Here is a 25,624-nt window from a genome sequence, read left to right as displayed (position 1 = left end):
CTCCGTCCGTCCCCTTTTGATAGTCTCTTATGGACAAATTTTAGTCCCAAAATATTCACCCCATTTGCTTTTTCCAACAACCATTAATATTAATTTTTTTACCAAAATTCCCTCCAATTTGCTTCAATACTTGTGCAATGTTAAATTTCCCATGTAAATTTTGTTTTCCCATATACTTTTATACTTATTCTCTCTACTTTTTTGCATACCCATTATCAATTTACTTTTTCAATATAATTTTACTATTCTTATTTATGTTTATTAATTCCCGTGAAAAATGCCCATCCATGAGGGACTGTCAAAAGGGGACGGAGGGAGTATAAGCTAAAGATGGATTGGCGTCTTTTCCGAGACACAACTTTGACTATCAATCTTTAATTAAAGGTTTGTAAAAACTATGAAAAAATTGATTTAAATAAGTGGACATTATTATGATAAATCCAACAACATATTATATAATCATATTTATATCTTATATATATGTTGGTTAATAAATTAAGTTAATGATGACATATGAACAGGGAAAATCCCAACTCTAACTTATAAAAAAAAACGAAGAAAGTACATTTTACTATTATATTTGTTTTGGGGTTACAACACCAAGGCTGGATTTCTGGCCGTCTGTACCTGCAAAACAACGGATTCTCCGCTTGGTTGGAGTTCCGCCTCCGACGATCAAGTTAGTCGAGGTTCGGAAAAGTAAATATCTTCTCGGATTCCGAGATCAGGTGTCTTTCTGTTTTCGAGAGTAATAAATGATGTAATGATTGAACGTGTCCTAATAATGGGGGGAATCTCCCTATTTACAGGTACCTAGAACTGCGTGCCCTTATCCTAGATTTTGGTGACCTAGAAATGTGGGTAGTGCCGCTTTGCGGCTTTCTCGAGAATTGGGCCTTGAAGGCCACCATTTCCTTAAAGGGAAATATGCCTGCCATGTGTCGTACCCTGGTTGGTCCATTTGGTGAGCTTCCAAGGGGGACACATGTCACGCTCTCAGGGGTCCACGTGGTAGGGTAAAAGTACCCAAAACAATATATTTCTCCTTTCATGGTCCCACCCAAATCCACTGCTAATTTTTTTAGTACTCCCTCCCTTTTTAAATACTTGCTCCACTTTTCTTTTGCGGCCGTTTTTAAATACTTGATTCATTTCTTTATTTGAAAAACTTTTATAATATTTAATTAATTTTTTCTCAACTAGTAGGACCAAATTTTATTACTTTTAGATTCCCTCTCCTCAAATTTACCTTCCACTAACCCCACTACCCCTATATTTTATTACTTTCTCCAAATTCTTCTAAAACTCCGCGCATGGAGAAACGGAGCAACTACTTAAAAACGGAAGGAATATTTCTTTTCTCTCACCTTCATTACTTTTTAATAAAGTAACCCTAATATATAGTTTTTTAAATAATCCAAATATCATAAATACCTCTTATGTTTAATAAGTCAATTATATTGGCCAAAATTATGTGTTTATCAGTGTAACACTTATTAAAATACGAAGAAAATTAATACTTATGCATTGAACTCAAAAATGTAAATTAAAAATAAAAATAAAAAATTATTTAATAATCGATGACATCACATACTACCTCAGTTTCTTTTTAGTTGATTCGTAATCCTTTTTAGGAAGTTTATTTTTAGTTGACACGTTTCCTTTTTGGGTAAATTTTTTACCTTGCATTTAAAAGCTACCCCACTTGCTTTTTTCATTCTCTATCACTCTCTCTCCTCTCCTTAATATATGTGCCTAAATCAAACGCGTCAACTAAATAGAAACGGAGGAAGTATTAAATTGTAGGGAAAATTTTTAATTTGAGAATGACACATAGGATATATATTTGAAGGTTGATGATATCAGCAATGTTTTGTTTTAAGTAATAGCTAATAGATGTTGTTAGATTAGTCATTGTATTCATGTTTTTAATTCAGACTTTTATAATTTTTTTTTTTTTTTTTTTTAATATCATAAACGATTACAAATATTAGTAATCAAAATAATGACTTGATAGATGTGACTCAAACTGTATCAAAAAAACAAAAAAACAAAAAAAAAAAAATAAAGAAAAAAAGATGTGACTCAAACTGTTATATTAAAAAAAAATTAAAAAAAATTGAAGGAGTAGGTGTTCATAGGAGGAAGTAAAACTTTTAATCTCCAATAAACAATAATTAACCTAACTTAAATCTGAATTCTATTAGCCCCTCTCTTATTTTAAATGCATTAGTTTGACCTATACATTTGTTGAGACACAATTTTGACCATTATTATCCTTAATTGTCTACTAGTTAAATTTGTAACAAAATTATAGGAAAATTTGACAATTACCACCTTCTATTTTTTTTTTTTTTTTGAAAATTACCATATTCTATTTTCAAATCACAAGTTACCACCTTCTTGTCTCCCAACTATCACATGACGTCATTCTGGGCCCACTCTTTCCCTTCCCTCCCTATTTCCCTTCCATTTCTCATTTCGAACTCGATTCTCATTTCCCCTTTGAAATATCTAGAGTATTATTTATTTTTATTCTGAAATTAAAGTTAAAGTTTGAATTAGATAACAATCTAAAATCATTCTTTTTATAGTTTGCTAATAAACGAGACATACGATTATAATTTATAAATAAAACTCCATTCACAAATTCACAATTGACGAACAATTTCAATAGCAATGCACTTTTAATTTCCTATTCTCAATAGTTTTTTCAACAACAATTAGTCAATTTCTTGTTTTTTTTTTTTTTGAAAAAAAAAAACAATTAGTCAATTACAATAACTAATCAATGTATAACCTTAATTGTGAATATAACTAATAATCAGTACAAAGCAACACTTTCAATTAATGATTTATAAGCTTTATAAACTGAACTAGAACAATAAAATTAACAGCACAAAGCTTTACAGCAATTAACATTAGCAAATAACTCAATAAGGCATTGCCACTTGAATTCTTGAAATTCTGGAGGTTGATTTTTTTTTTAAAGGGGGAAATATCATAAGAAGTATTCCATAATCAAGTACTCGTATAGTTTAAAGAAGTAGCTAGAGTAAAAAAAAAAAAAGTAAAGAAGTGGAGCAAAAAAATTAAAGAGATTTGGAAAACTATATATCTGACAAAGTTACAAAGATTCTTTTTTATTTTATGGTTTCACCTTTCACTACTGTAAAGCTATTTACAAAATTACAAGTAGGACTTTTAGGAGTAGTAATAGTCTGACTACCTATTCAATTGTTTAAATTTATTTTACTTATAAATGCTGTGTCACGAGACCCACCATAACTAAAGGTGGGTCCGCCCCTGACTTCAACTACATCTTAACATCCAAGTTATCACAAAAAAAAAAAAAAAAAAAAAAGAGAAACTTACTCGTACATCTTAACATTTTAATTGAGTTGGTCCTTTGATTTGATATCAAGAACTTATATGACAAAACGGTCATGAATTCAGATATCATACTTCCTCCGTCCCTTAATTAGATACCTACTTCTAAAATTACACAAGAATTATGAAACTTAGAGATTCCTTAAATAACCCATACTTGAAAAGTACAAAGTGTATGTGGAATTAGAGAAAGATAATGAGGAAAAAAAAATAAATAAAGAAAAGAAAATAGAAAAGAAAACAAATTTAATACAAATAATATGTAGCATCTATTTTTAATAAAAGGCAGAGCAAGTGATGTCATAAAGATAAGATTCTATATTTAATAAGTTAATAGGCATGTCGGGTAGTCAATTATGAATTCTAGTGTGCTTACGAGGTGTATGAGGATATGTGTTAAATACAGGTCTGGGCTGCACTTACAAGCAAGAGAGGGAGTCTACTTTACAAAATCAAAGAAGGTTCTATCCCAAAACCGTATTATAATAGGAAGATTAGTCCCTTAGCCTTTTAAAGGGTTTAACTCTCTCTTATTTTCTCAATGTGAAACACTTACATTTGTTGCTCGGGAAGTTTATTGTAAAGATTAGAAGAATTAGGCAGTAGAAGCTTGATTCTCTTATTTCATGATCAAAGCATATTTATACAAGTAGGCCGTAACCTTATCAAACTAGGAAACATATTATACTTTCCTAAGATAAGCCTAACTATATATCAAATAAATATCTTTGCCTAACAAATATATTCTATCATATCTTTTCCTAATACCCCCCCTCAAGTTGGAGCATATAGGTCACAAATGCCCAACTTGCTAAGTAAATGCTCAAATTGTTCTATGCCCAAAGCCTTTGTAAAAACATCGGACAATTATTCCTTAGTCGAAACATATGAGGGAGCAATCAAACCTTCTTGAATCGCATCCCGTACAAAGTGGCAATCGATCTCTATGTGCTTTGTACGTTCATGAAAAACCGGATTCCTGGCTATATGTAATGCAGACTGACTATCACAATAGAGGGGTATAGCCTTTGGATGATGTACACCCATACTCAATAATAGAGCTTTGAGCCACTTCAATTCATAAGTAATCGCAGCCATAGAGCGATATTCTGCCTCTGCAGATGATGTAGAAACTGTGCCTTGCTTCTTAGTCTTCCAGGAAATAGGAGAATTCCCCAAAAATACCAACCAACCCGTGAGAGAGCGACGAGTCATAGGACAAGCTGCCCAATCAGAATCACACCAACCAATCAAAGATAGCTCACTATCTGAGCGAAGTAATATTCCCTGTCCCGGGGTACCCTTCAAGTACCTTATTACTCGCAATGCAGCTTCCTAGTGCTCCTGTCGTGGCTCATTCATAAATTGTGATAAAATGTGCACTGCATAAGCTAAGTCGGGACGAGTTACTGCCAAGTATACGAGACATCCCACCAACTGACGGTATTGCTCAGGGTCATCTAAGACTGCTCCATTTGCGCGCCCAAGGTGATGATTTTGAATCATCGGAGTTGGCGCAGGCTTACTACCCAATAAACCTGTATCATTAATAATGTCTAGAGCATATTTTCGTTGGGAAAGAAATAACCCTTTAGAGCTACGGGCAACCTCAATACCAAGAAAATATTTCAGAGCTCCAAGATCTTTCATATGAAAACATGAACTGAGATAGTTTTTAAAGGCCTTAATTGCAGCGGAATCATTCCCAGAAATCAACAAATCATCAACATAGATCAAGATATTTAATTGTATGACACCCTTAGTATATGTAAAGAGTGAATAATCTGAGTATGACTGCATAAATCCATACCTCTTTAAGGCGGTAACCAATTTTGCAAACCAACATCGAGGCGCTTGTTTTAGGCCATATAAAGACTTTTTTCAGACGACATACCATACCAGGAGAATCAGATTTGAATCCCGGAGGAAGCTTCATGTAGACCTATTCATTTAAGTCCCCATGTAAAAATGTGTTGTGTACGTCCATTTGATGCAGTTCCCAATTCTTAGAGGATGCAATCGCCAGAAAAGCACGAACAATCACCATTTTTGCTACAGGTGCAAAAGTCTCATCATAATCTATCCCTTCAACTTGATTATTGCCAAAGATAACCAATCGAGCCTTCAATCTTTCAATACTACCGTCGAACTTGTGCTTGATTTTATAAACCCACCTACACCCCAAAGCTTTCTTATTTGGGGGAAGGTCTTGCATAACCCATGTACCATTATCTTCTAAGGCACGGATTTCCTCTTGCATAGCCTTACACCACCCTTCATCCGTTATTGCCTCTTTGAAGGATGTAGGCTCCTTCCCTGCTGTAACAGCTGCAATAAAATTTTGGTGTTTCACAGAAAATTTGTCACAACTAACATAATGTGCTATAGGATACGGCATACCTGAGGGAGGTGGAGTGTTGGACTTAGGTGAGACGGGGGATGGACTTTGCGTGAGCATTGTATGAGTGATGAAATCTTTATGCTTGACATTAGGAAATTTCTGCCGACAATCTCGACCCATATTCTCATCGTTCTCGCCCACAACAACCCCTGTAGGAGGCGTAACCACAGGTTGGGTGGCTGCCCCCCTGTCACCGAAGGGGGCTGCTGCTGTTCTAGCTGGACAGTAGCATCCATGGCCTGCCCGTGGCCTGGGTCAATGTGCCGTGGGTTGGCCGTGGCTCCTGCTGTTGGTCGTGGCAAATCATGCTCATCGTCCTCAACATACTCCAAAAAATCTGTGCTAATTCCCACCTCATGTTGTGGATTATCATGCACAAAATTAGTAGTAACCGCATCCAAGTAAGGGAATATATTCTCAAAAAATTTCACATCCCGCGACACAAAAATTCCTTAGTGTCTAAATCAAATAAACTCCAACCCTTCTTGCCAAAAGGATACCCAACAAAAATACATTTCCTACTCCGACTAGCAAACTTGTCACCCTTTGCACGTTGATTATGTGCAAAACATAGAGAGCCAAAAACACATAGTTCCTTAAAAGACGGTGGATGACCAAACAACACCTCATAAGGAGTACGTTTATTTAAAACACTAGACGGAGTTCTATTAATGACATGTGCGGCCGCTAATACACACTCTCCCCAAAAATCAATCGACAAACCACCTTGAAATCTAAGTGCACGAGCAACATTTAAAATATGTTTATGTTTCCGTTCAACCCTCCCATTTTGTTGAGGAGTACCAACACACGATTTTTGAAACAATATCCCATTAGCCAAGAAGTAATCATGCAAACAGTTGAATTCGGTTCCATTATCACTACGAACAATTTTAAGTTTTAGAGAAAATTGTCGGTCAATCATAGCGATAAAAGACATAAACATTCGAAAAACTTCCTTTTTATCAATTAATAAATAAACCCAAACGGCTCTAGAGAAATCATCAACTAGAGTCAAGAAATATCGTGCACCACAAGAAGAGGGTTGATCATAAGGACCCCACAAATCACAATGTACTAACTCAAAAATTCGAGTTGATTTATTTTCACTTATAGGAAAACTACTCCTAGGATGCTTAGCACGATGACAAACTTCACAATCTTTATTTAAACTACAAGTAGTATTACTAAAAAAAGGAAGCCACTTCACTACTTTCTCGGAAGGATGACCCAATCTACCATGCCAAAGTTCTAACGAAGCCGAGCTATCCACCGAATGTGTCGAAACCTCTTGTATCATTGTCTCTGCACGCAAGTAGTAAAGTCCATCCCGTCGTTCACCCGTACCAATCACCTCCCTCGTTTGTAGGTCTGTATAGCACATGTAGACGAGTTAGTTAAGACACAACATTTCAAATCATCACTTAATTGGGACACCGAAATTAAATTACAATTCAATTTAGGAACAAAGAGGACATTATTAAGGGTGATAGTTTTTGTAAGTTTAACATCACCCTCCTTTACTGCCATTACTTGTTGCCCATCCGGAAGACCGACAGGAAGTGGGGTTACTTCCTTAATGTTGGTCATATATGCTATGTTTCAGGTGACATGATGCGAGAAACCTATATCAATAATCCACTCACCATTCAACCGATTCGAAGGAGGTGGAGGAGTACCAAAAGCAGCAACTAGGGACTGCCACTGTTCGGCAGAGAACCCAGCAGTTTGTGCGCCAAGAGGTGGTGTAGGTTGAGAGGTGGAGGGTGTGGCGTGAGCTTGCACATCACCTCTGCCTCGACCAGCAGTAGGAGGGGCAGCCTTTCCCTTCGCTGCAGTCTTCAAATCATCAGGAGAGCCGTACTTCTCCAAGTACCAAGGGGGCACCCCATGAAGCTCAAAACAGGTGGTGTTGTCATGACCTGTTTTGTGACAATAGGTACAACTCAAGGCTGCCTTTTCAGCTCTACTAAGACGAGGTTTCGCCCTATTTTCCATACGCACAGCAAACCCTGCAACCTCTAGCTTTTCGTCCTTCACTTGAGAAATTCCTCGGACTCGTTCTTCCTGTGACAGTTGTTGATATGCTTTATTTAAGGAAGGCAAGGGGTCTTGTGAGAGTATAGTGGAACGGAGAGAGGCATAATAATCAGAACATAAGCCTAGTAAAAATTGTTGCAGACGATCATTCTCACGCCTCAACTCATGCTGCCTCCCAACTCCACAAGTGCATTTTCCACATTTACAACTTATTAGAGGCTCATACTTGGCTAGATCATCCCACAATACCTTCAATTTGCCAAAGTAAATAGCAACAGACATTGTCTTTGGTTGCTCACACCTGCTAATTTCCGCATTTAATTGCTAAATACGTGGTCCATTGACCACATAAAAACGCTCGTTCAAATCATCCCACAACAGTTTCGCATTGTCATAATTTGATAACAACGATTTCACTTCCGGGTCAATTGTATTCATGAGCCACGAAACAAGCATACAATGTATCATGACCCAATCGTCTTTTGTAGCAGGAGGTACGATATCAGTGATTGTACCATCGAGGAAACCGAATTTTCGGCGAGACGAAAGAGCTACATAAATCGCGTGAGCCCAATCATCGAAATTTTCAAGCTTTAGACGGACAGGGATGATGAACTCACCAGGTTTGTCCTGTGCACCGAGATAGAAAGGGAAGTTAGGTTCAATCTTTGCCGGTGGTGGTGGTGGTGGCGGGGTGTCACCCATAGTTTAGGTTAAAAAAAAACGCTCCGATACCATGAAAAGATTAGAAGAATTAGGCAGTAGAAGCTTGATTCTCTTATTTCATGATCAAAGCATACTTATACAAGTAGGCCGTAACCTTATCAAACTAGGAAACATATTACTTTCCTAAGATAAGCCTAACTATATATCAAATAAATATCTTTGCCTAACAAATATATTCTATCATATCTTTTCCTAATATTTATACTTCAACAATATGACAGATTATGTTTAACAATTAAAAAGATAATTAAGCTCGTTAACGAGCTCTGGAGTTGAGCTTGGATTTGCTCATAAGGGCGTCTCAAGCCAAACCCAAACTCGAGCCAAAAGCGGCTTTACTGAATTGATGTACCGAGTTTTGAACGATTCGAGTTGAGCTTTAACCACAATCGTGAACAATTCAGACTCATCATCACCCCAGCCTATTCGAAATAGTGATCTTTACCCAGGCCAAGTGTAAGTCTAACTCGTATCGTTGTATATATTCACTGACCTTTGGGAAAACTGAATTGAAGTAGAAAGCAAATAATAGGAAAATAGCAATACATAAGCTTTTTCAAATAACTTCAAACTGATGAACTATGATCAAGAATATATATGGTAACTAAACAACATAAATTGAAAAAAGAAATAAAGAAGACATCAGCCACCCTTGGAAAGATCTTGCTTGAGTAAAAGATCACTAATTCGATCTGGTCAATAGCTTGATTTTGTGGACTTTTGAATTATGAGTTCATTTGATAGTATTCAAAAGAAAAACCAGCCATCTTAAGTTTTTCTAACATTTGATCAAATTGTTTTACCATCGTAGGAGTCAAGTAATTGGTCCAATCTCCAACCTCGCCTTTCCTAAAGAAAGCCTTGTTCTCAAATCTAGATATAACCTTACCACTCTTGTTGACCTCCATCTCTTTCAAACTTTTAAAGCTACATAGCTCTATTATCTCATCTATAACCTTTCCTTCCTCTTCATCCGTCGAAAACGGACAACCTACAAACTCCGCCAACCTTTTCAAATGATCTCTTGGTTCCTTCTTCAACCCTTCATATTCCAAGATTAACACCTTTTTTTGATTTTGTTTGCTCTCCTTCCAGTAGCTCAACACATGATTATCATAAGGCCCCCAAGGCGAAACACCCGAGCAAAACATTTTTACATATTTCTCCATCATTTCCATATCGGGTTTGATGCTCTTGCAGTCCTCAAACTCTTGAAAAAAATGCCATATTGAAACAAAAGTGTCTAAGGGATTTCGACAAACACAAACAATCCGGCATTTTGAAGTCTTGATTGAATCTGGCAGTGAGTAATACGGCATGTGAGTAGCAAAAAGTCGAGGTGAAGGTATTTTAGATAAGTCTGGTTGTTTGTCATTGACTTTTTGGTAAATGATTGATTCTAAATGTGAGATGAGTTCATGTGGATTTTTGGTGTGAAAATGGTGTTGAGTAAGATCATTAGTAAATTCTTACGATTTACAATGGCAAAAATAAGGGATTTTAGCCATGTTGTACCGGTTTTGGGCTGACTCGCTAAAATGATATCAGAATCATGAGCTTGAAAGTGGGTTTTGGATGCAATTATTCCCTCAAAAATATTACTTAAGCACCATAAACCTTGATAAAGGTACATTGGCCAAACAAACCAGGTTTCTTTTGGGAGAAATTGTTGTAGCTCTTTGATTTCGTCTTCCGGATTTTCTTGAGCAATGGTTTTGGTGGGCTCTGAGGATGCCATTTAAGCAAATAAAATGGGTTTCATAACAATGGCAAAATTTTTTGCATTATATAACTCATTTCTACTCCTTAATTTTTGTTCATCACATGATGAAGCCTTGAATCCACGTCAAAAAAAAAAAAAAAAAAAAATAAAAATAAATAATAATAATAATAAAATAAAAATAAAATAAAATAAAATTGCGGATCCTTATCAACATCTAAGTCAACTATTCAACCTACTTGTCAAAATAAAAAAAATAAAAATAAAAATACAGCTGTTCAACCTAGATCCTCATTAAATACGTTGAAGTATTTAAAGTCACAAATCCAGTAAATATGATGAAGTTTTTCGAGTAATTATTGATGATTGCCGATCTATCAGTTATATATGCACGTTTTGCCGATACATATCAATGTATGAATGTATACAATTACACACCATGATAGGTTTTTAACTAATGGAGTCACATTCCCATTAAAATTACCAAAATTAGGAGCATAATAACTTGACACAACCCAATCCTATTATGATCCAAGTCCAACTCATTAATCCACCAACTTGGCATGACCTAATCCCTCTACATTGACCTGTCTACTCAACTCAAATACTCGAATTAATGTCTCTAGGGGGATCAAGTCATACTAGGAATCTAGGATCATTAAGAGATATGTGATGGTGGAATTGTAATTTTAGTTAAAGTAAAAAGTAGATGAAATGACAAAGGTAACCACCATTAATTAGGTCAAATGATGTGACAAAGATATATATCCATCTTTCTAGATTGATTAATGCGTACTATTAAAATGATGTGTCAAAGATATATATCCATCCTTCTAGTATTTACTTTTTAAATAAACCTTTATCATCACAAAACTTCTATGTGAAAATGTTCTTTTATCGTTAATTTTTAATAGTATACATAAGAATTTTATATTAAAAAATTTAGTGCTTACTATATTCTTACCTTTTCTTTCTAGTTGTTATTAGACGTGGCAAATGGGTCATTCGGGTCGGGTATATATGGATCGGGTTATTTCGGGTCAAGAGGTTATCATCAGGTCAAGTTCGGGTCGGGTCATTTCGGATTTCGGGTTGATTTTGGGTCGTCTGATAATTGGGTCGGATTGGGTATCGGGTCAACACTTCGGGTCAGGTCAGTTCGGGTTGGGTCAATTTCAAGTTAGGTCAGTTCGGGTTGGGTCAATTTCAAGTCAGGTCAGTTCGAGTCGGGCCAATTTTTGGGTCCAATTGTGATCACAGTATGATCATTGTCCAATTGTGATAAGTACTTCGGGTTTTTCTCCCATCCCTACTAGTTTAAAACCTTTTAGGTTTCAAGCAGCGTGGCTAACTCATCAACACTTCGATGAATTTGTGCGAACAAATTGGAAAAGTGACACCCTTGTTATCCCCTTCTTGAAAGAATTTGCTGAAAAGCTGAATGGATGGAATAAGGCAGTGTTCTACAATATATTCGGGAAAAAAATCTGAATTATGGGCTAGATTAGAAGGCATTCCAAGTGAGCTTTCGAAGGGCAGGCAACCTCATCTAGTGAAGCTAGAAGCGAATCTTAGGAAGCAGATGGATGAAGTGTTAGCTGCTGAAGAATTGCTCTGGTTTCAGAAGTCTCGCACTCTTGCAATTTGTTATGGTGACTGTAATACACGTTATTTCCATCTTTCAACAGCTATTCGAAGGAGAAGAAATCGAATTGAGACTTTAAAAAATGCTCAGGGGGACTGGATTCTTGAGCCGAATGAAGTGCAACATATGGTGTTAAGCTACCGGAAAAGTCTATTCGAAGAAGAATTGAATACCAGCCCTGGAACAAAGCTATTACTCGACTATTTTCCAGAAATTTTGAGTGTTGAGATGGACTTATTGTCAAGACCTTTTAGCACTAGTGAAGTCTATTTGGCTCTAAAGAGTATGGATCCCTATAAAGCTCCCGGACCCGACGGGTTTCAACCTCTATTTTATCAGAGATACTGGGATATAGTTCATCCAAGTTTGGTGCGTATGGTGAAAGATGTTCTAGAGGGGAAAGATTTTCCGACAGGTCTCAATGATGTCTTTCTTGTTCTCATTCCAAAGGTGGAAATTCCAGAACATGCTAAGCAATTCCGGCCAATAGGCCTATGTAACATTACCTATAAAATCGTGACTAAGGTAATTGTTAATAGGCTTAAACCGATCCTACCATCTCTCATATCACCTACTCAATGTAGTTTTATCCCTAAGAGGCAAATTACGGACAATGTGGTGATAGTTCAAGAAATGCTTCACTCAATGCGAGGTAAACAAGGAAAGAATGGTATTATGGCCATCAAAATTGATTTTGAGAAAGCATACGATCGACTTCGTTGGAGTTTTATTAGAGAGTCTTTAATGGAACTTAGACTTCCTCAAATGATGGTCGAGATCGTAATGCAATGTATAACCTCGGCTAATTTGAAAATTTTGTGGAACGGTGAACCAATGGAAGGTTTCTCTCCTACAAGAGGAATTCGTCAAGGAGATCCTCTCTCACCCTACATTTATGTAATTTGTATGGAAAGGCTTGCTCACTTGATTGATCGTGAAGTGAAGTTGGGTGGGTGGAAACCTGTGAGAGCAAGTCGCAATGGACCTGCAATTTCAAATTTAGCATTTGCTGACGATCTCATCTTATTTAGTGAAGCGTCTATTGATCAAGCTCATGTGATAAATAATTGTATACAACAACTTTGCAATGCTTCAGGAAGTCGAGTGAGTGTGGATAAGTCTAAAGTTTTCTTTTCTAGAAACACAAACTTGAACATGGGAGAAGCTATTTGTGGCTGCTTGGGTATGGAGCAAACAGAGGATTTTGGCCGTTTCGGGTGTCCCAACTATAAATGGCAGAAAATCAAAGCGTGAGTACCAGTACTTGGTTGACAAAGTAAATGTAAAACTTGCGGGTTGGAAGATTAAAACTCTATCCATAGCTGGTCGAGCAACCCTTGTCCAGTCTACTTTGAGTACAATTCCATCATACACTATGCAATCAACCAAATTGCCAAGATCCACATGTGATGAAATCGACAGGAAAAATAGAAATTTTCTGTGGGGTGAAAGGAATGGGCAGCGAAGGGTCCATTTGGTTGCGTGGGATAACATTACCAAGCCAAAAGAAGAAGGTGGTCTGGGTTTCAATTCTATGAGAGACTCGAATAAAGCTTTTTTAGCTAAACATGGGTGGAGATTGTTGGCTGAACCAAATGCTCTGTGGTCGAGAGTCTTGCGTGCTAAATATTGTGACAATAGGTGTGATCTTGACATGTTCAAGGACAAACCTAATGCATCAAGTACTTGGAAGGGGATAATGAGCAGCGTTGACATTGTTCGAAAGGGTGTTAATATGGCTGTTGGGAATGGTTGTCGAACGTTCTTTTGGCACCATCGTTGGGCTACAAAAAAGCCATTGATTGAGTATGCTAATAGAGAACCACCCCTCTACATACAAGACATGACAGTTCGTGAGATGTGGGATAGCAATGTAGGTTGGAAACTCGAATTATTTGCAGACTACTTATCTGAGAGAATCCTTGGTGAAATTTCTGCTCACTCGGTGATTGAAGATGATGAAGTGGTTGATGAGGTGTATTGGAAGGGCACCCCCTCAGGTGGTTTCTCGATTAAATCTGCTATTGCTATTATGCGAGGGAATGAAGATGCTGATGTGGAAAATCTGAGGGGTTGGAGAATTATTTGGAGAGCTCCAATTCCTCAAAGAATTAGATTCTTTCTTTGGCTAGCAGCTCAAGACAGAATAATGACCAATTGAAATAGATTTGTGAGAAATCTAACTGTCGATCCTAGATGCTTGGCTTGTGGGGCTGCAGAGGAAACAACAAGTCACGTTTTGAGAGAATTTCCAACTGCCCAGAGCATTTGGCAGAAGATTGGTGTTCCTGTAACTGCCAATGATCTTAACTTATCCCTGCTTGATTGGCTGCTTGATAACTTAGAGGAAGGAGATGATGAGAAGGGTGAAGAATGGCCAAGAGTTTTTGGTGTCACATGTTGGTGGTTATGGAAATGGAGAAACGAAAGATCTTTCAATGTTGTTCCTAATGTTCCAGTTGATCAGGTTAGCTTTATCTTTGCTAGAACTGGAATCATTAAAAAGGCATTGGAAACAGGACTAGTGAGAATGCAGCAGGGGGGTAAGCGCAAAAGAGAGCAGGTCTATATCAAGTGGATTACTCCAGATTTGGGGTGGGTAAAGCTGAATACAGACGGGGCTGCTAAGGGGAATCCAGGAAGAGCAGGAGCTGGAGGTATTATAAGAGGAAGCAATGGAGAATTATTCGAGTGCTTTGCTATTAGTTGTGGGATATGTTCTTGCACCAAAGCTGAAATTGTTGCTGTATTGAGAGGCTTAATGGTTGCTTGGGATGGAGGACATCAAAAAGTGCATCTTTCGATCGACTCAGAGGTTGTTGTTGCAATGTTGGTGGAGGATACTCCAACTAACTCTCCCTATATTCATTTAATTCGTAAATGCAAGGCCCTGATTTCTCATAGAGATTGGGAGGTGGTGATTCGCATTGCTTTCGTGAGGCCAACCGTGCTGCGGATTGGCTTGCTAATTATGGAGTATCGGCGAGTCATAACCTTGAGCTTCTAGAGGCGGTCCCGAGGGATCTTAATGCTATTTTATTGGAGGATTTGGGGGGGGTGTAGCATTACCTCGAATGGTGCCTATGAACAAGCCATTCTAGTTGATACTTGTTGAGCCCTTATGGCTTTGCTGTTAGTTTCTTTTTATTTTTCTGTTTTCCTCTTTTATTTTGTTTTCTGTTTGTTTGTTCTGTTTTATCTTGTTTTTCCTATTGGGGCTTGCCCCTCTCCTTCACCAAAAAAAAAAAAACAGATTCACAGTAGATAGTTTGGAACTCGTGACTAGTAACATATTACGTGTAAAATTCGTCGTAATTTAATATAATTGTCAATTAATATTATCATAACATAAGATGACACCGATAGACAGAAAAAGAAAGATTGACGAGTACAAAGTTAATTATTGCTTTTAAAAAGGGAACCAAACTTGCTTGATAAATAAGTGACACATTTTTTCCATTGCCACTCCTAGTGTTGAGCCCATGAACAACCCACATGTGAGCATTCTCTTGTCCCACATTAAAAACACTAAACACTAAAGGGGGAGTGTAGTGGTAATGAAATCCCACATTGAAAGAATTCAAGAGTTACCACCACAATATAAGGCTAAAGGGCTACTCCCCTTATTGTCATATGGTTTTGAGGTGGAACCTCCTTGGTTTTGTAAAATGGTGGACTTGCACTCTCCTATGACGGGTGCGGCCCGGACCCATATTTAACACTCAACCTCTCAGTTGATGATCACCCTAGAATAATATAGCTTTCACTTCAACTAATTTTAAAACGGGTGGAATTATTATTTAAGTGACTACTACTTTGGTACCTACCAAGAGTGTAGTTATTACAACGAGTGTAACAATAGGAGACCTAAATCTCAAGGCCAGCATCTTAAATCGTGAAGCATTGCAGACCATTTATTTTGGATTTTTTGTACTTATTATTGTAAGAAGCCAACAACCACAATTAATTAATTTCATTATGACATTTAATGTTTTGAGTCATGAACAAGTAAAACGGACTACGGAGTAATTAGCCTGATATGATTCGAAACAACTCGTTTACTTCTGAACATATACTCCGTATGTCTAAAATATTTCTTGATTAATTTTTTTTATTTTTATTTATTTATTTATTTATTTATTCTTTATTTTATTTTTATTTATTTTTTTTTTTTTTTTTGTATATGTCATATTTTTTTTTTTTTTTTTTTTTTTTGTATATATATATATATATATATATATATTGTTTTGTAACTTAATAATGTGTACACTTTACACGGTACATTGTTGATAGGAGAGTTCAGCTTTAGTATTATTTTTAACGGGTAATTATTATTTTATGTAGTTTGGCTTTATTGTATCAATTTCAAATAATATTGTTCTTAATTATTTTTGGATGATCATACCAAAAATTATGCATGCATATGTTTTTTCCTAAGATTCAAAAAATTTACACAACAAAACCTTTGATCATTAACATATTAAGTGACATATATAATGACATAGCAAAGCAAAGACGTAATTATTCACATCTATAAATTAAAGTATATTTTTGTAAAGTAATTTAGAATTAATTTTGAACTTGTTTAGTCATCACTATTCAGATAAATTATTTGAACTTGTCTTACCATGACTATTTTTATTACGGCCTACTAAGAAGATTTGTGGTACATAAATATGATTCGAGTACATGACTACGGAGTATACAAGATTATGAGAATTGCGCAAATTTAGTTTTACAAAGTTAAAATTTTGAACTATACCTAACCTAGGAAAGCAGATTTGAACTTCGTGCGTAAAGCCAATGATCAAATGCTAGGAAACATGAAGTTTTGTGATAACAAAATTGTAAATACCTGATTTTTTTTTTTTTTTTTTTTTCCCAACACCCAAAAGGCCAAAATGAAGCCAACTTGATTATACAGAGTTACCCTCTCGTTAATTTTTTGCCACTCATATTTATATGCCTTATTTGTCATTACCAATTCGATGATTGACTTCGATCCAAGCAAGTCTAAGATGCATTGGATGCAGTTGTATAATCAGACATTTTTCAGTTTAAAGTAAATACTACCTCCGTTAACAGTTATTTGTAATATTTACCAAAAAAGGGTGCTATAACTATTATTTGCAAAATCTTATTTATTTCACATTTTAGTAACTTTTTCTGTCAAAATGACCAAAATACCCTCACTTAAAAGTTATTAGCACATAATACTACACATAAATACAAAACATTACAAACTTAATCTAAATTAATTATCTAACCCTTTCCACCCTAATAATTTGATTAATCTCCCCATTATCTTTCTCTCTCCTCTTTCATCTCTCAATTCATCTTCTTTGTTAGATTTCGGGAAAATTCCTCAAATTGGAGTGTGTACCATTGATTCAATATATAGAGTTTAAAATGCTAGATCTCAACACGGTAGGAAACCTAGTACGATAAGGATACAAAATATACTGTAAATCTATCCTAATCTGCGACAAATATTATCATGAATATAATATCTATCACAACCCTGCAGTTGTAGTGGGAGGAGGTCGTACGCTATGATTGGACCAAAAATCCAGGAATAATTCTCGTGGTAGGCCTTTAGTGAAAATGTCCGCAAACTGATATCTAGAAGGAACATGCAGAACCCAAACTTCTCCCAAAACAACCTTCTCTCGAACAAAGTGAATACCCATCTCTACATGTTTGGTGCGTTTGTGTTGTACGGGGTTGCCAAAAAGGTAGATAGCGCTGATATTATCACAACAAACAATAGGAGCCTGCCGTAGAGGACAATGGAGCTCTAATATAAGATTACGTAGCCAACACACTCAGAGATATCATTTGCGACACCACGATATTCTGCTTCTGCACTCGACTTAATAAAGTATGTTGATGCTTAGATGACCAGGAGACAAGGTTTTCCCCTAGGAAACAACAGTAGCCCGAAGTGGAACGCTGGGTATTGGGACAACCTCCCCAGTCAGCTTTAGTGTAAGCAATAAATCAATGAGAAGCAGTAGGATATAAATGAGAACCGTGATCAATGGTACCCTTAACATAACGCAGAATGCGTTTCAATGTCTCATAGTGAGATTCCCGGGGATCACACATGAAAAGACACACCTGTTGTAACGCATAGGCAATATCTGGCCTGGTGAAAGTGAGGTATTGAATAGCACCTGCAAAACTGCAATATAGAGTATGATCCCGAAAAGGTGGTCCTTCATCTGCACTGAGTTTGAACTTAAATTAGTGACAACTAGAGTAGCTGTAGGCTTGAAAGAGCCCATACCTACACGCTCTAAGATCTCATGTGCATACTTTTCTAGTGAAAGTAGCGAATAAAAGGGAGTACGGGTCACCGCAATCCCTAGAAAATAACTCAAAGGACCCAAGTCATTCATAGGGAACTCAGTTTGCAACTGAGATATAATTCTTGCACGCAACTTGTTAGAGGGAGTAGCTAAAATAATATCATCAGCATATAAGAGCAAATACACCATATCTTCACCCTGCTAGAAAGTAAAAATAGAGTTGTCACTTTTAGCGATGACAAAACCCAATTTGATGAGAAAATTCGCAAAGCGTTGGTACCAAACTCTAGGAGCTTGTTTCAAACCATAGAGAGCCTTGCAGAGCCGACAAACATGAAAGGGAGCCCTCCGATAAACAAAGCATGGAGGTTGATGCATATAAACAGTTTCCTGCAAATCACCATGTAAAAAGGCATTTTTGACATCAAGTTGATGTACCGACCACTTTTTAGCTATAGCTAAATTGAGAACAGTACGAATAGTGGCCGGTTTAACTGTCGGACTAAACGTCTTATCACAATCCACGCCTATTTCTTGCGACCTACCATCACACACAAGACGAGCTTTGTGCCTTTCAAGGTGACCATTATACTTGTATTTACGGTGAAATAGCGCCACTTACAATTCACAATATTCACCCCCGCAGGCCTAGGCACCAATTCCCATGTCCCCGTTTTAATTAAAGCACTTATTCATCAGTCATCGCCTCATTCCAATTATGGTCATGTAAGACATGTTTATATGATTTTGGAAGTGGACATTTCTAATTTGGAGGACCCGAAGTGACCAAGGAGGACTGATCGTATCTCAAGTTAGGCTTGAATATTCCCTTTTGACTTCGGGTTATAGGGGGAGAAGGAGGAGGGGGCGTGTGGGATAAATTGGGGATGCTCCCCTTAAAGGGGGTAGGGTGTAAGTGGGCTGCATGCTGGCCTGGGGAAGGCAATGGGCTAGGTGGGGAGAGCCTAGGTGGGCTACGGTCTATGGGTATGGGTCGCGGCTTGCCTGCGGTGTGGGCTGATTTAGGGTTCTGTAACGGAGGTATAAGTGGGTTAAAAATGGAGAGTTTTCATCACTACCCAAAAAATTGTAATCCTTTAAGGAATATTTTCCTATATCTTTATATGGAAATGTGAATTCATCAAAGGTTACATGCGTGAAATGATGACCTTATTTGAAGAAAGATCAAGACACTTATACCCACGATGATTTGAAGGATATCCCAAAAAGACACAAGGAGTGGAACAAGGAGCAAGTTTATGAAGTGTTGTGGCAGACAAATTTGGGAAATATAGACAACCAAAAAACCCAAAGATGATCATACTAAGGGTTTTTCCTAAAAGATAGCTTGAGCCGGAGTTATGTTCTTAAGGGTCTTAGTTGGTAAGATGTTAAGAAGATAAGTTGGGGTCTCAAGAGCGTAAGAATGAGGCAAAGAAGCATGAAAAAGAATTAGAGTGCGTTTGACATTATTTATGGTGCGGATCATACGTTCCGCTTTTCCATTTTGAGAGGACTTTTTTAGGACACGAGAATCTAAAAATCATTTCATTATCACGGCAAAAATTTTTGAACGGATCATTGTCAGTTCCCGACCATGGTCACTTTGAAATGATTAAATGGGGTGTTCAACTTGAGTTTGCACATATTGTTTGAAAATAAGAAAGCTTTAATTTGGAAGGCTTTAGATTTTGAGGCTAAAGGAATAGTCCGCAAATAATGAGTGAAATCATCAAGAAGTACTAAATAATATTTGTGACCATTAATGTTACGAATAGGAGATGTCCACAAGTCGACATGAATAATATCAAAAGCACAAGTAGTATTATTATTGGAATTAAAAAATGGAAGTCTAACATGTTTCCCTATTTGACACGAATTGAAAAAATTGGAGTCATGCTCCTTATTATAATTAATAAAACTATTATTGCTCCTAAGAAAGCTAGCTTAAAGAAGGTGCTCCAGGATTTCCTAAACGATCATGCCAGGTAGAAGGAGCGACTGTGGTGAGAGAAGTGGCTAGACACGTGCTGTGAGCATCGGTGGTGACAGGATATAGGTCTCCGGAATTATTGTATCTCTATTTCCCTGTCCGTGCGAAGGTCCTTCACAGAAAAACCATTAGGGTCAAATTCAATGGAAACTGAATTATCAGAGGTAAATTTACGAACTGAGATTAGGTTTTTAATGATTTGAAGGGCAAGGAGGACATGTTTAATTGCTAAATATCTATTTAGGAGAGAAGTATGACCATAACCGGTAATAGGAATACGATGACCATTACCAACTAAAATATGATTATTAGCGCTTAAACTAAAAAGGGGCAAGAGATTGCCGGAATTATGTGTCATATATATGGGAGGTGGCACCAGAGTCCATGTACCATCCATTGTCCGAAGTTGAAAGACTCATAGAAGAGTAGGCACTCCCAAGCTCTGTGGGTGTCATTAACGGGCCATATTGAGACGATCCTGGAACATAGGCCTGCTGGGAACCACGGCCTGGTGCAGCACCAAGGATGGGGCGAGGTTGATACGGGCCGGATGTTGGAAACATCAGGGGAGGCACTGCCCAAGATTGTTGTGGGCTCCAATAGAATTGTTGTTGGGGCCTGGCCTGACTTTGGGCCCAAGGTTGACTAATGGGCTGACCTTGAGTTTGTTGTTGCAAGGTTTGTTGTGGCTGTTGTAGTTGCGAGCTGCTCTGTATGGACTGGTTGCCACGGCCATGGCCCCTACCACGATCCTTCTTTCCGTTGCCCCGTCCTCGACCACCGGCGCCTCCACTGGTACCCCTGCCGCAGGTCGAGTGCTGTGAAAAAGACTCGGTTATTAGGGTAGTTTGTCGTTCTTGGTGGTTCGTCGAAGGGTTTCACTTTTTTAGTGGTTCTTGGTGTTAGTCGAAGGATTTCGGGGGTTTTTGGTGGTTTTGGTTGGGTTTGGTTCGTGGTGGTTTTCGATGGATTTGGCTCTTGGTGGTTTTGTGTTTTGGTTCGTGGTGGTTCGTGGTACTTTCCAATTCTAAATAATTATGATTGAGTTTCAAAATGTAAAATAAAACTTGTGTAGCAGTATATTTATTTGAGGCAAAAGAGGCGTCTAAATAGAATTTTCCATTATTCATTATATTGTTTCTCATTTTTATTGTATTTTTATAGTTTTTCTTAGATTTATAAATATTATAGTGTGGCCTTCTAGGCTTTGGATTTCTACGTTATTGAAGTTCGCAAAGTTTTATATGCGGCTCGCCGCACCGTACGGCCAGCCCCAATTTTTTTTTCTCTCTTCTCTCTCTCCTCTCCTCCATTTTCTCATCCTTGAAGCACCGGATTTCTGCTCCAGCGATCGTCGTCGACTTCCTTCTCCAACCTAGATCGACGTCGACTTCCTTGAAGCTCCAACCTAGCTCGTGGTCGTCGTGAAGCTCCCCGTACTCCGTCACCAGAAAACAATTTTGAGGTTTTTAAGGCCAAATTCAGCCATGAAAACTCTAGATCTAGTGTTTTCATGGTCGACTTTGGCCTTTTTAGCCTATTTAAAGCGAAAATTTGAAGCCATTGTTAATAATTAAGGTATTTGTTAGATTTAATTTTTTTTTTTAATTTTCCGATTTTGTTGTATTTTGGTTGGATTTGGGCTTGTTTGTGGATCAGCGTGTGGATTCCACCATCCAAGGGACCAAATGTCTACATCATCTCCATGTGCGCTTAACGAGTCAGACCTTCCTCTAAAACCTGTATGTACCTAACTTTAACGATTATTTATTAAAATATTGCTACCTGGTGGCGTTTTTGACATTTTCTGTTGTTGACATAGAACCCTTAAGTGTAGATCTTTGGGCAGATATCTTTCCATAGTAGTCAATGTCAATTGTATGATTTTTTTGGTGGCGTTGGGGCTGGTGACGTGGGGTAGTGAGTACGAGATGTGGTGGTGGTGAGGTGGAATTTAAGGCTTTAAGGTGGTGTAGGATTATGGGTTACTTACTTGGTTAGGGGTTACTAGGTCCGATCAGGGGTTACTTAAAGGGTTACTTGGGGGGTTACTAGGTCCGGTCAGGGGTTATTTAAGTAAGATTACTAATAGGATACTGTGCCGCACGCCCGCACTGATTGAAGTTTATTGTACTGTCGTTGTTTTCTAAAGTTACTTTGTAATTTTGCATTAATTCAATTTGGCCCAGTAAATTGTAGCCATTTAGGGCCCCATATCATGGGCCTAGCTTTGATACCATGTTAAAATATGGGTATGGATCGTACACCCAAACCAAGAGAGAGTCCACTTAACAAGTCCAAAGGAGATTCTATTCCAAAATCACTTGGCAATAGGAGGGTTACCCCCTCAGTCTTATAAAGTGATTTACTCTCTCTTTTTTAACCAATTTGGGACACTTATATGTGTTACTTTGGAGGTATATTCTTAAACAAATTGACTCCAAAATTAACATAAAGAAACAAAATTGTCTAAAGGGTTTACAAACATAAATGTATGGGATGATATATAACGATGGTTGATATCATCTAAAAAGGAAAGATATCGGCCAAGAAAGGGCTGATAAGCTATAAAAAGCAGACATATCGGCCATATCGGACCCTACAGTACTTGGCACGTGGCAGTCTTTTTGTTGACACTTGGCGAGAAAAGCCTTGCATGCCTTGTAGCCACCTACCATGAAATTTATTATAAATAGTAGGTTAAGCTTCATTAAATGGTAAGCATTAATTACTCTCTCTCTCTCTATCTTTCTCTCTCTTCCTTCTCTCTCTTATTTATCATCTGATAAACACTTTCTAACTTTATCATCGGAGTGATTTTCCCCGGACCACCCCGGGGTTAGCTGACTTATGTTCATTGTGTAGGTTCTCAGCTTGCCGATAGAAGTATCAGGATCTCAGGTTCGGGTTGTCGGATCATACAGAAAATTTTTGGCGCTAGAAGGAGGGGACAGTGATCACTTCTATCGCCTAAGAGCCTAACACACACAAAAGTAACAATAGCAATGGCTGAAAACAATGCAACACCCATAATAAGCAAAACGGTAAACCGACCGATTATAACGCAACCAACAATCGAAGTAGAGGATGAAACACATACATTAGAGGAAAATCAGTTCCACATGCCGTTAACCCCAGAAAGGCAAGGGGGAATGACAGAAGATCCCATGGAAGAATTCACGCCAGAAGAATTACAAGTGGCAGCATGAGTAATGACTGCAATGAGCAAAAAAAGAAAAAAGGCAGAAATGGCTCAAGCAGAAGGGGAGGTGCCGCTAGCCAATCCTGGAGAACAGTTCAACCGAGCAGCAAGTTTTCCAAGACACCGACATGAAGAAACACCGATAAGGATGCATACCACACCGCGTCACTCGGACGGGCAATCATCAAGCCGTACTGTTATAACAAGAACCCATCAGCAGGGGAGCTCCCAGGTTGGGGGGCAGGTACCGCGAACTATGGTACAATTAAGGGCATCGCCGTTTGCACAGAGCATCTTGAGTCAGCCAATGGAAAAGATCAAGATGCCGACATGTAGGTATGATGGAAGAGGAGACCCAAGTAGGTTCATAACATCCTACAAAGGGCATATGATGCTTTACACAAATACAGATGCCGTGTGGTGCAAAGTTTTTCCAACCACGTTGATTGGGGCTGCAGCCGATTGGTTTAACAACCTAGAAAATGGAATGGTAGACAGTTTCGAAAAGCTAACTGAGATGTTTATAGGGCAGTATGTTAGCAACAGTGTGCGGCAGAGAACATCAGGGGAATTGATGGCGGTGGAGTAAAGGGCAGATGAGTCTTTGAGGGACTATATCAGACGGTTTAACAACGAGGCAAACACAATTCCAAAGTTGCAGCAAGAGATAGCAGTAATGGCTTTAATGAATGGTCTGAATGACTCTGAATTCAAGCGCTATCTTACGCGAAAGAATTTTTCAACGCTGGCAGCCGCATTTAACAAGGCCCATGATTATATCAAGAGTGAAGAGTTGATGAAAACAAGTAGCAGGAGTGTGACCGCTGGAATGGGTCAGCAACAGTTTGAAGGGTCGGCGTCTGGAAGTGGTAGGCTGAGAGCTCAGACCCCAGGAAGGGGAGGAGGAAATCGGCAAGAGTTCAGAGTTGCAAAACCGCCAATGCGGTACAATACGTACACACCTTTGAATACACCAAGAGCTTTCAGTTAATCAAAGTAGAGAGGCATGGACGAGGCCGATTCCGATGAAGGCAAAACCAAGGGATGCTAAGAAATACTGTATGTTTCACAGGGATGTGGGTCATTATATTGAAGAGTGTACACAGCTAAAAGACAACATTGAAGAGCTGATAAGGAAAGGTCATCTGACTCAATATCGGTTAGGGGCAGGAGGGACTCAACCACCTCCGAGGCAAGTAGAAAGGCAGCAGTTGGAGGCAAGGCCTGAGAGGTCGCAAGGAGTAATCCGACAGGGAAGTGGCGGAATGCCTCCCCTCTCAACTGGAAGGGGAGTAGATGTGATAACTGGAGGGCCAGTTCATGGGGGAACTGTCAGTGGAGCCAAGAAACATTTGTCTAAGCACCGACATATTATCAATGCCCTAGATACCAACAATCGTCCTCGGCCAGCATCAATCCCAGATGTGGTGTTCACGGAAGAAGACGCTAGGGGTATCGTATTTCCACATGATGACCCGTTGGTACTCATTACGAAGATTAACGGAGCAGATGTTAAGAGAGTCCTAGTGGACGGAGGCAGTTCTGCGAACGTCTTGTTCATGAAAGCGTTCAACGAAATGATGATTGGAAGGCAATATCTGACGCAGGTGTCTTACCCAGTTATCGGGTTTAATGGGTCGACAGTGAGACCAGAAGGAAGCATAGTCTTACCTGTGCGATTGGGTGATGGGCCGACTGCAAGGGATGTAATGGCGGAGTTTCTGGTGGTCAATGTCCCGTCGGCTTATAATGCAATTATCGGCAGACCGATAATACATGATGTATAAGCGGTTGTGTCAACGTACCATCTGACCATAGCCTATGTGTCAAATTTAGGAGCCGTAGAAAAGGTTCATGGGGGGCAAGTTATGGCGAAATCATGTAATTTAACGGCTTTGAAAAATCCGGTTGGAGATGGATCACGAGTAATCCTAAAAAGGAGCTAGAGCCCACGGTACGTGATTTATCCATGGGGAACTTTGATACAAGGCCGAAATCAACTCTGAGGCCGTTACCGGGAGAAAAAACGGTGCAGGTTGAGTTACAGCCGGGTGATTCCAGCAGAACGGTTAGAGTTGGAGCTGATATGGATGTGGACATGAGGTGCAATCTGATAAGCTTGTTGCGCGAAAATGCTGATGTCTTTGCTTTCTCGGCAAGTGAAATGCCAGGAATACACCCAGGGGTGATGGAGCA

The 25,624-nt window shown here is 38.4% G+C and overlaps 3 protein-coding genes and 1 pseudogene across 3 annotated transcripts; 1 reads left to right on the top strand and 3 right to left on the bottom strand.

The window, feature by feature from the left end:
• Nucleotides 1–4,257: 4,257 nt before the first annotated feature.
• On the bottom strand, nucleotides 4,258–5,911 carry LOC145642648 (uncharacterized). Its single transcript, XM_081693834.1, has 3 exons — nucleotides 5,435–5,911; nucleotides 5,285–5,332; nucleotides 4,258–4,677 (listed from the first exon to the last, which is right to left on the bottom strand). Exons 1-3 carry the CDS (start codon nucleotides 5,909–5,911, stop codon nucleotides 4,258–4,260), a joined length of 945 nt encoding a protein of 314 aa, XP_081549960.1.
• Nucleotides 5,912–8,155: 2,244 nt separating this feature from the next.
• On the bottom strand, nucleotides 8,156–8,536 carry LOC145642647 (uncharacterized). The gene has a single exon (XM_081693833.1). It carries the CDS (start codon nucleotides 8,534–8,536, stop codon nucleotides 8,156–8,158), a length of 381 nt encoding a protein of 126 aa, XP_081549959.1.
• Nucleotides 8,537–9,083: 547 nt separating this feature from the next.
• On the bottom strand, nucleotides 9,084–10,848 carry LOC145555688 (cytosolic sulfotransferase 13 pseudogene; annotated as a pseudogene).
• Nucleotides 10,849–24,453: 13,605 nt separating this feature from the next.
• On the top strand, nucleotides 24,454–25,215 carry LOC145642645 (uncharacterized). Its single transcript, XM_081693831.1, has one exon. The coding sequence runs from the start codon at nucleotides 24,454–24,456 to the stop codon at nucleotides 25,213–25,215; it is 762 nt and encodes a 253-aa protein (XP_081549957.1).
• The last annotated feature ends 409 nt before the right edge of the window (nucleotides 25,216–25,624 follow it).

The sequence above is a fragment of the Chenopodium album genome, chromosome 8 (assembly GCF_948465745.1).
Source record: "Chenopodium album chromosome 8, dcCheAlbu1.1, whole genome shotgun sequence".
NCBI lineage: Eukaryota > Viridiplantae > Streptophyta > Magnoliopsida > Caryophyllales > Amaranthaceae > Chenopodium > Chenopodium album.
Note: the sequence above shows the minus strand (reverse complement) of the source record. Positions and strands in the feature narration are given on the sequence as shown.

Bases quoted from the DNA above. Each gene is read 5' to 3' on its own strand.
- LOC145642648 (XM_081693834.1), bottom strand. From the start codon at position 5,911: ATGGGTCGAGATTGTCGGCAGAAATTTCCTAATGTCAAGCATAAAGAT. The intron at 5,333-5,434 runs GTGATTGTTCGT...TTAAATGAATAG, and splicing joins TTGCACCTGTAGCAAAAATG to GTCTACATGAAGCTTCCTCC. The intron at 4,678-5,284 runs GTATGTCGTCTG...ACCCCGGGACAG, and splicing joins AATCTGATTCTCCTGGTATG to GGAATATTACTTCGCTCAGA.
- LOC145642647 (XM_081693833.1), bottom strand. From the start codon at position 8,536: ATGGGTGACACCCCGCCACCACCACCACCACCGGCAAAGATTGAACCT.
- LOC145642645 (XM_081693831.1), top strand. From the start codon at position 24,454: ATGAAGGCAAAACCAAGGGATGCTAAGAAATACTGTATGTTTCACAGG.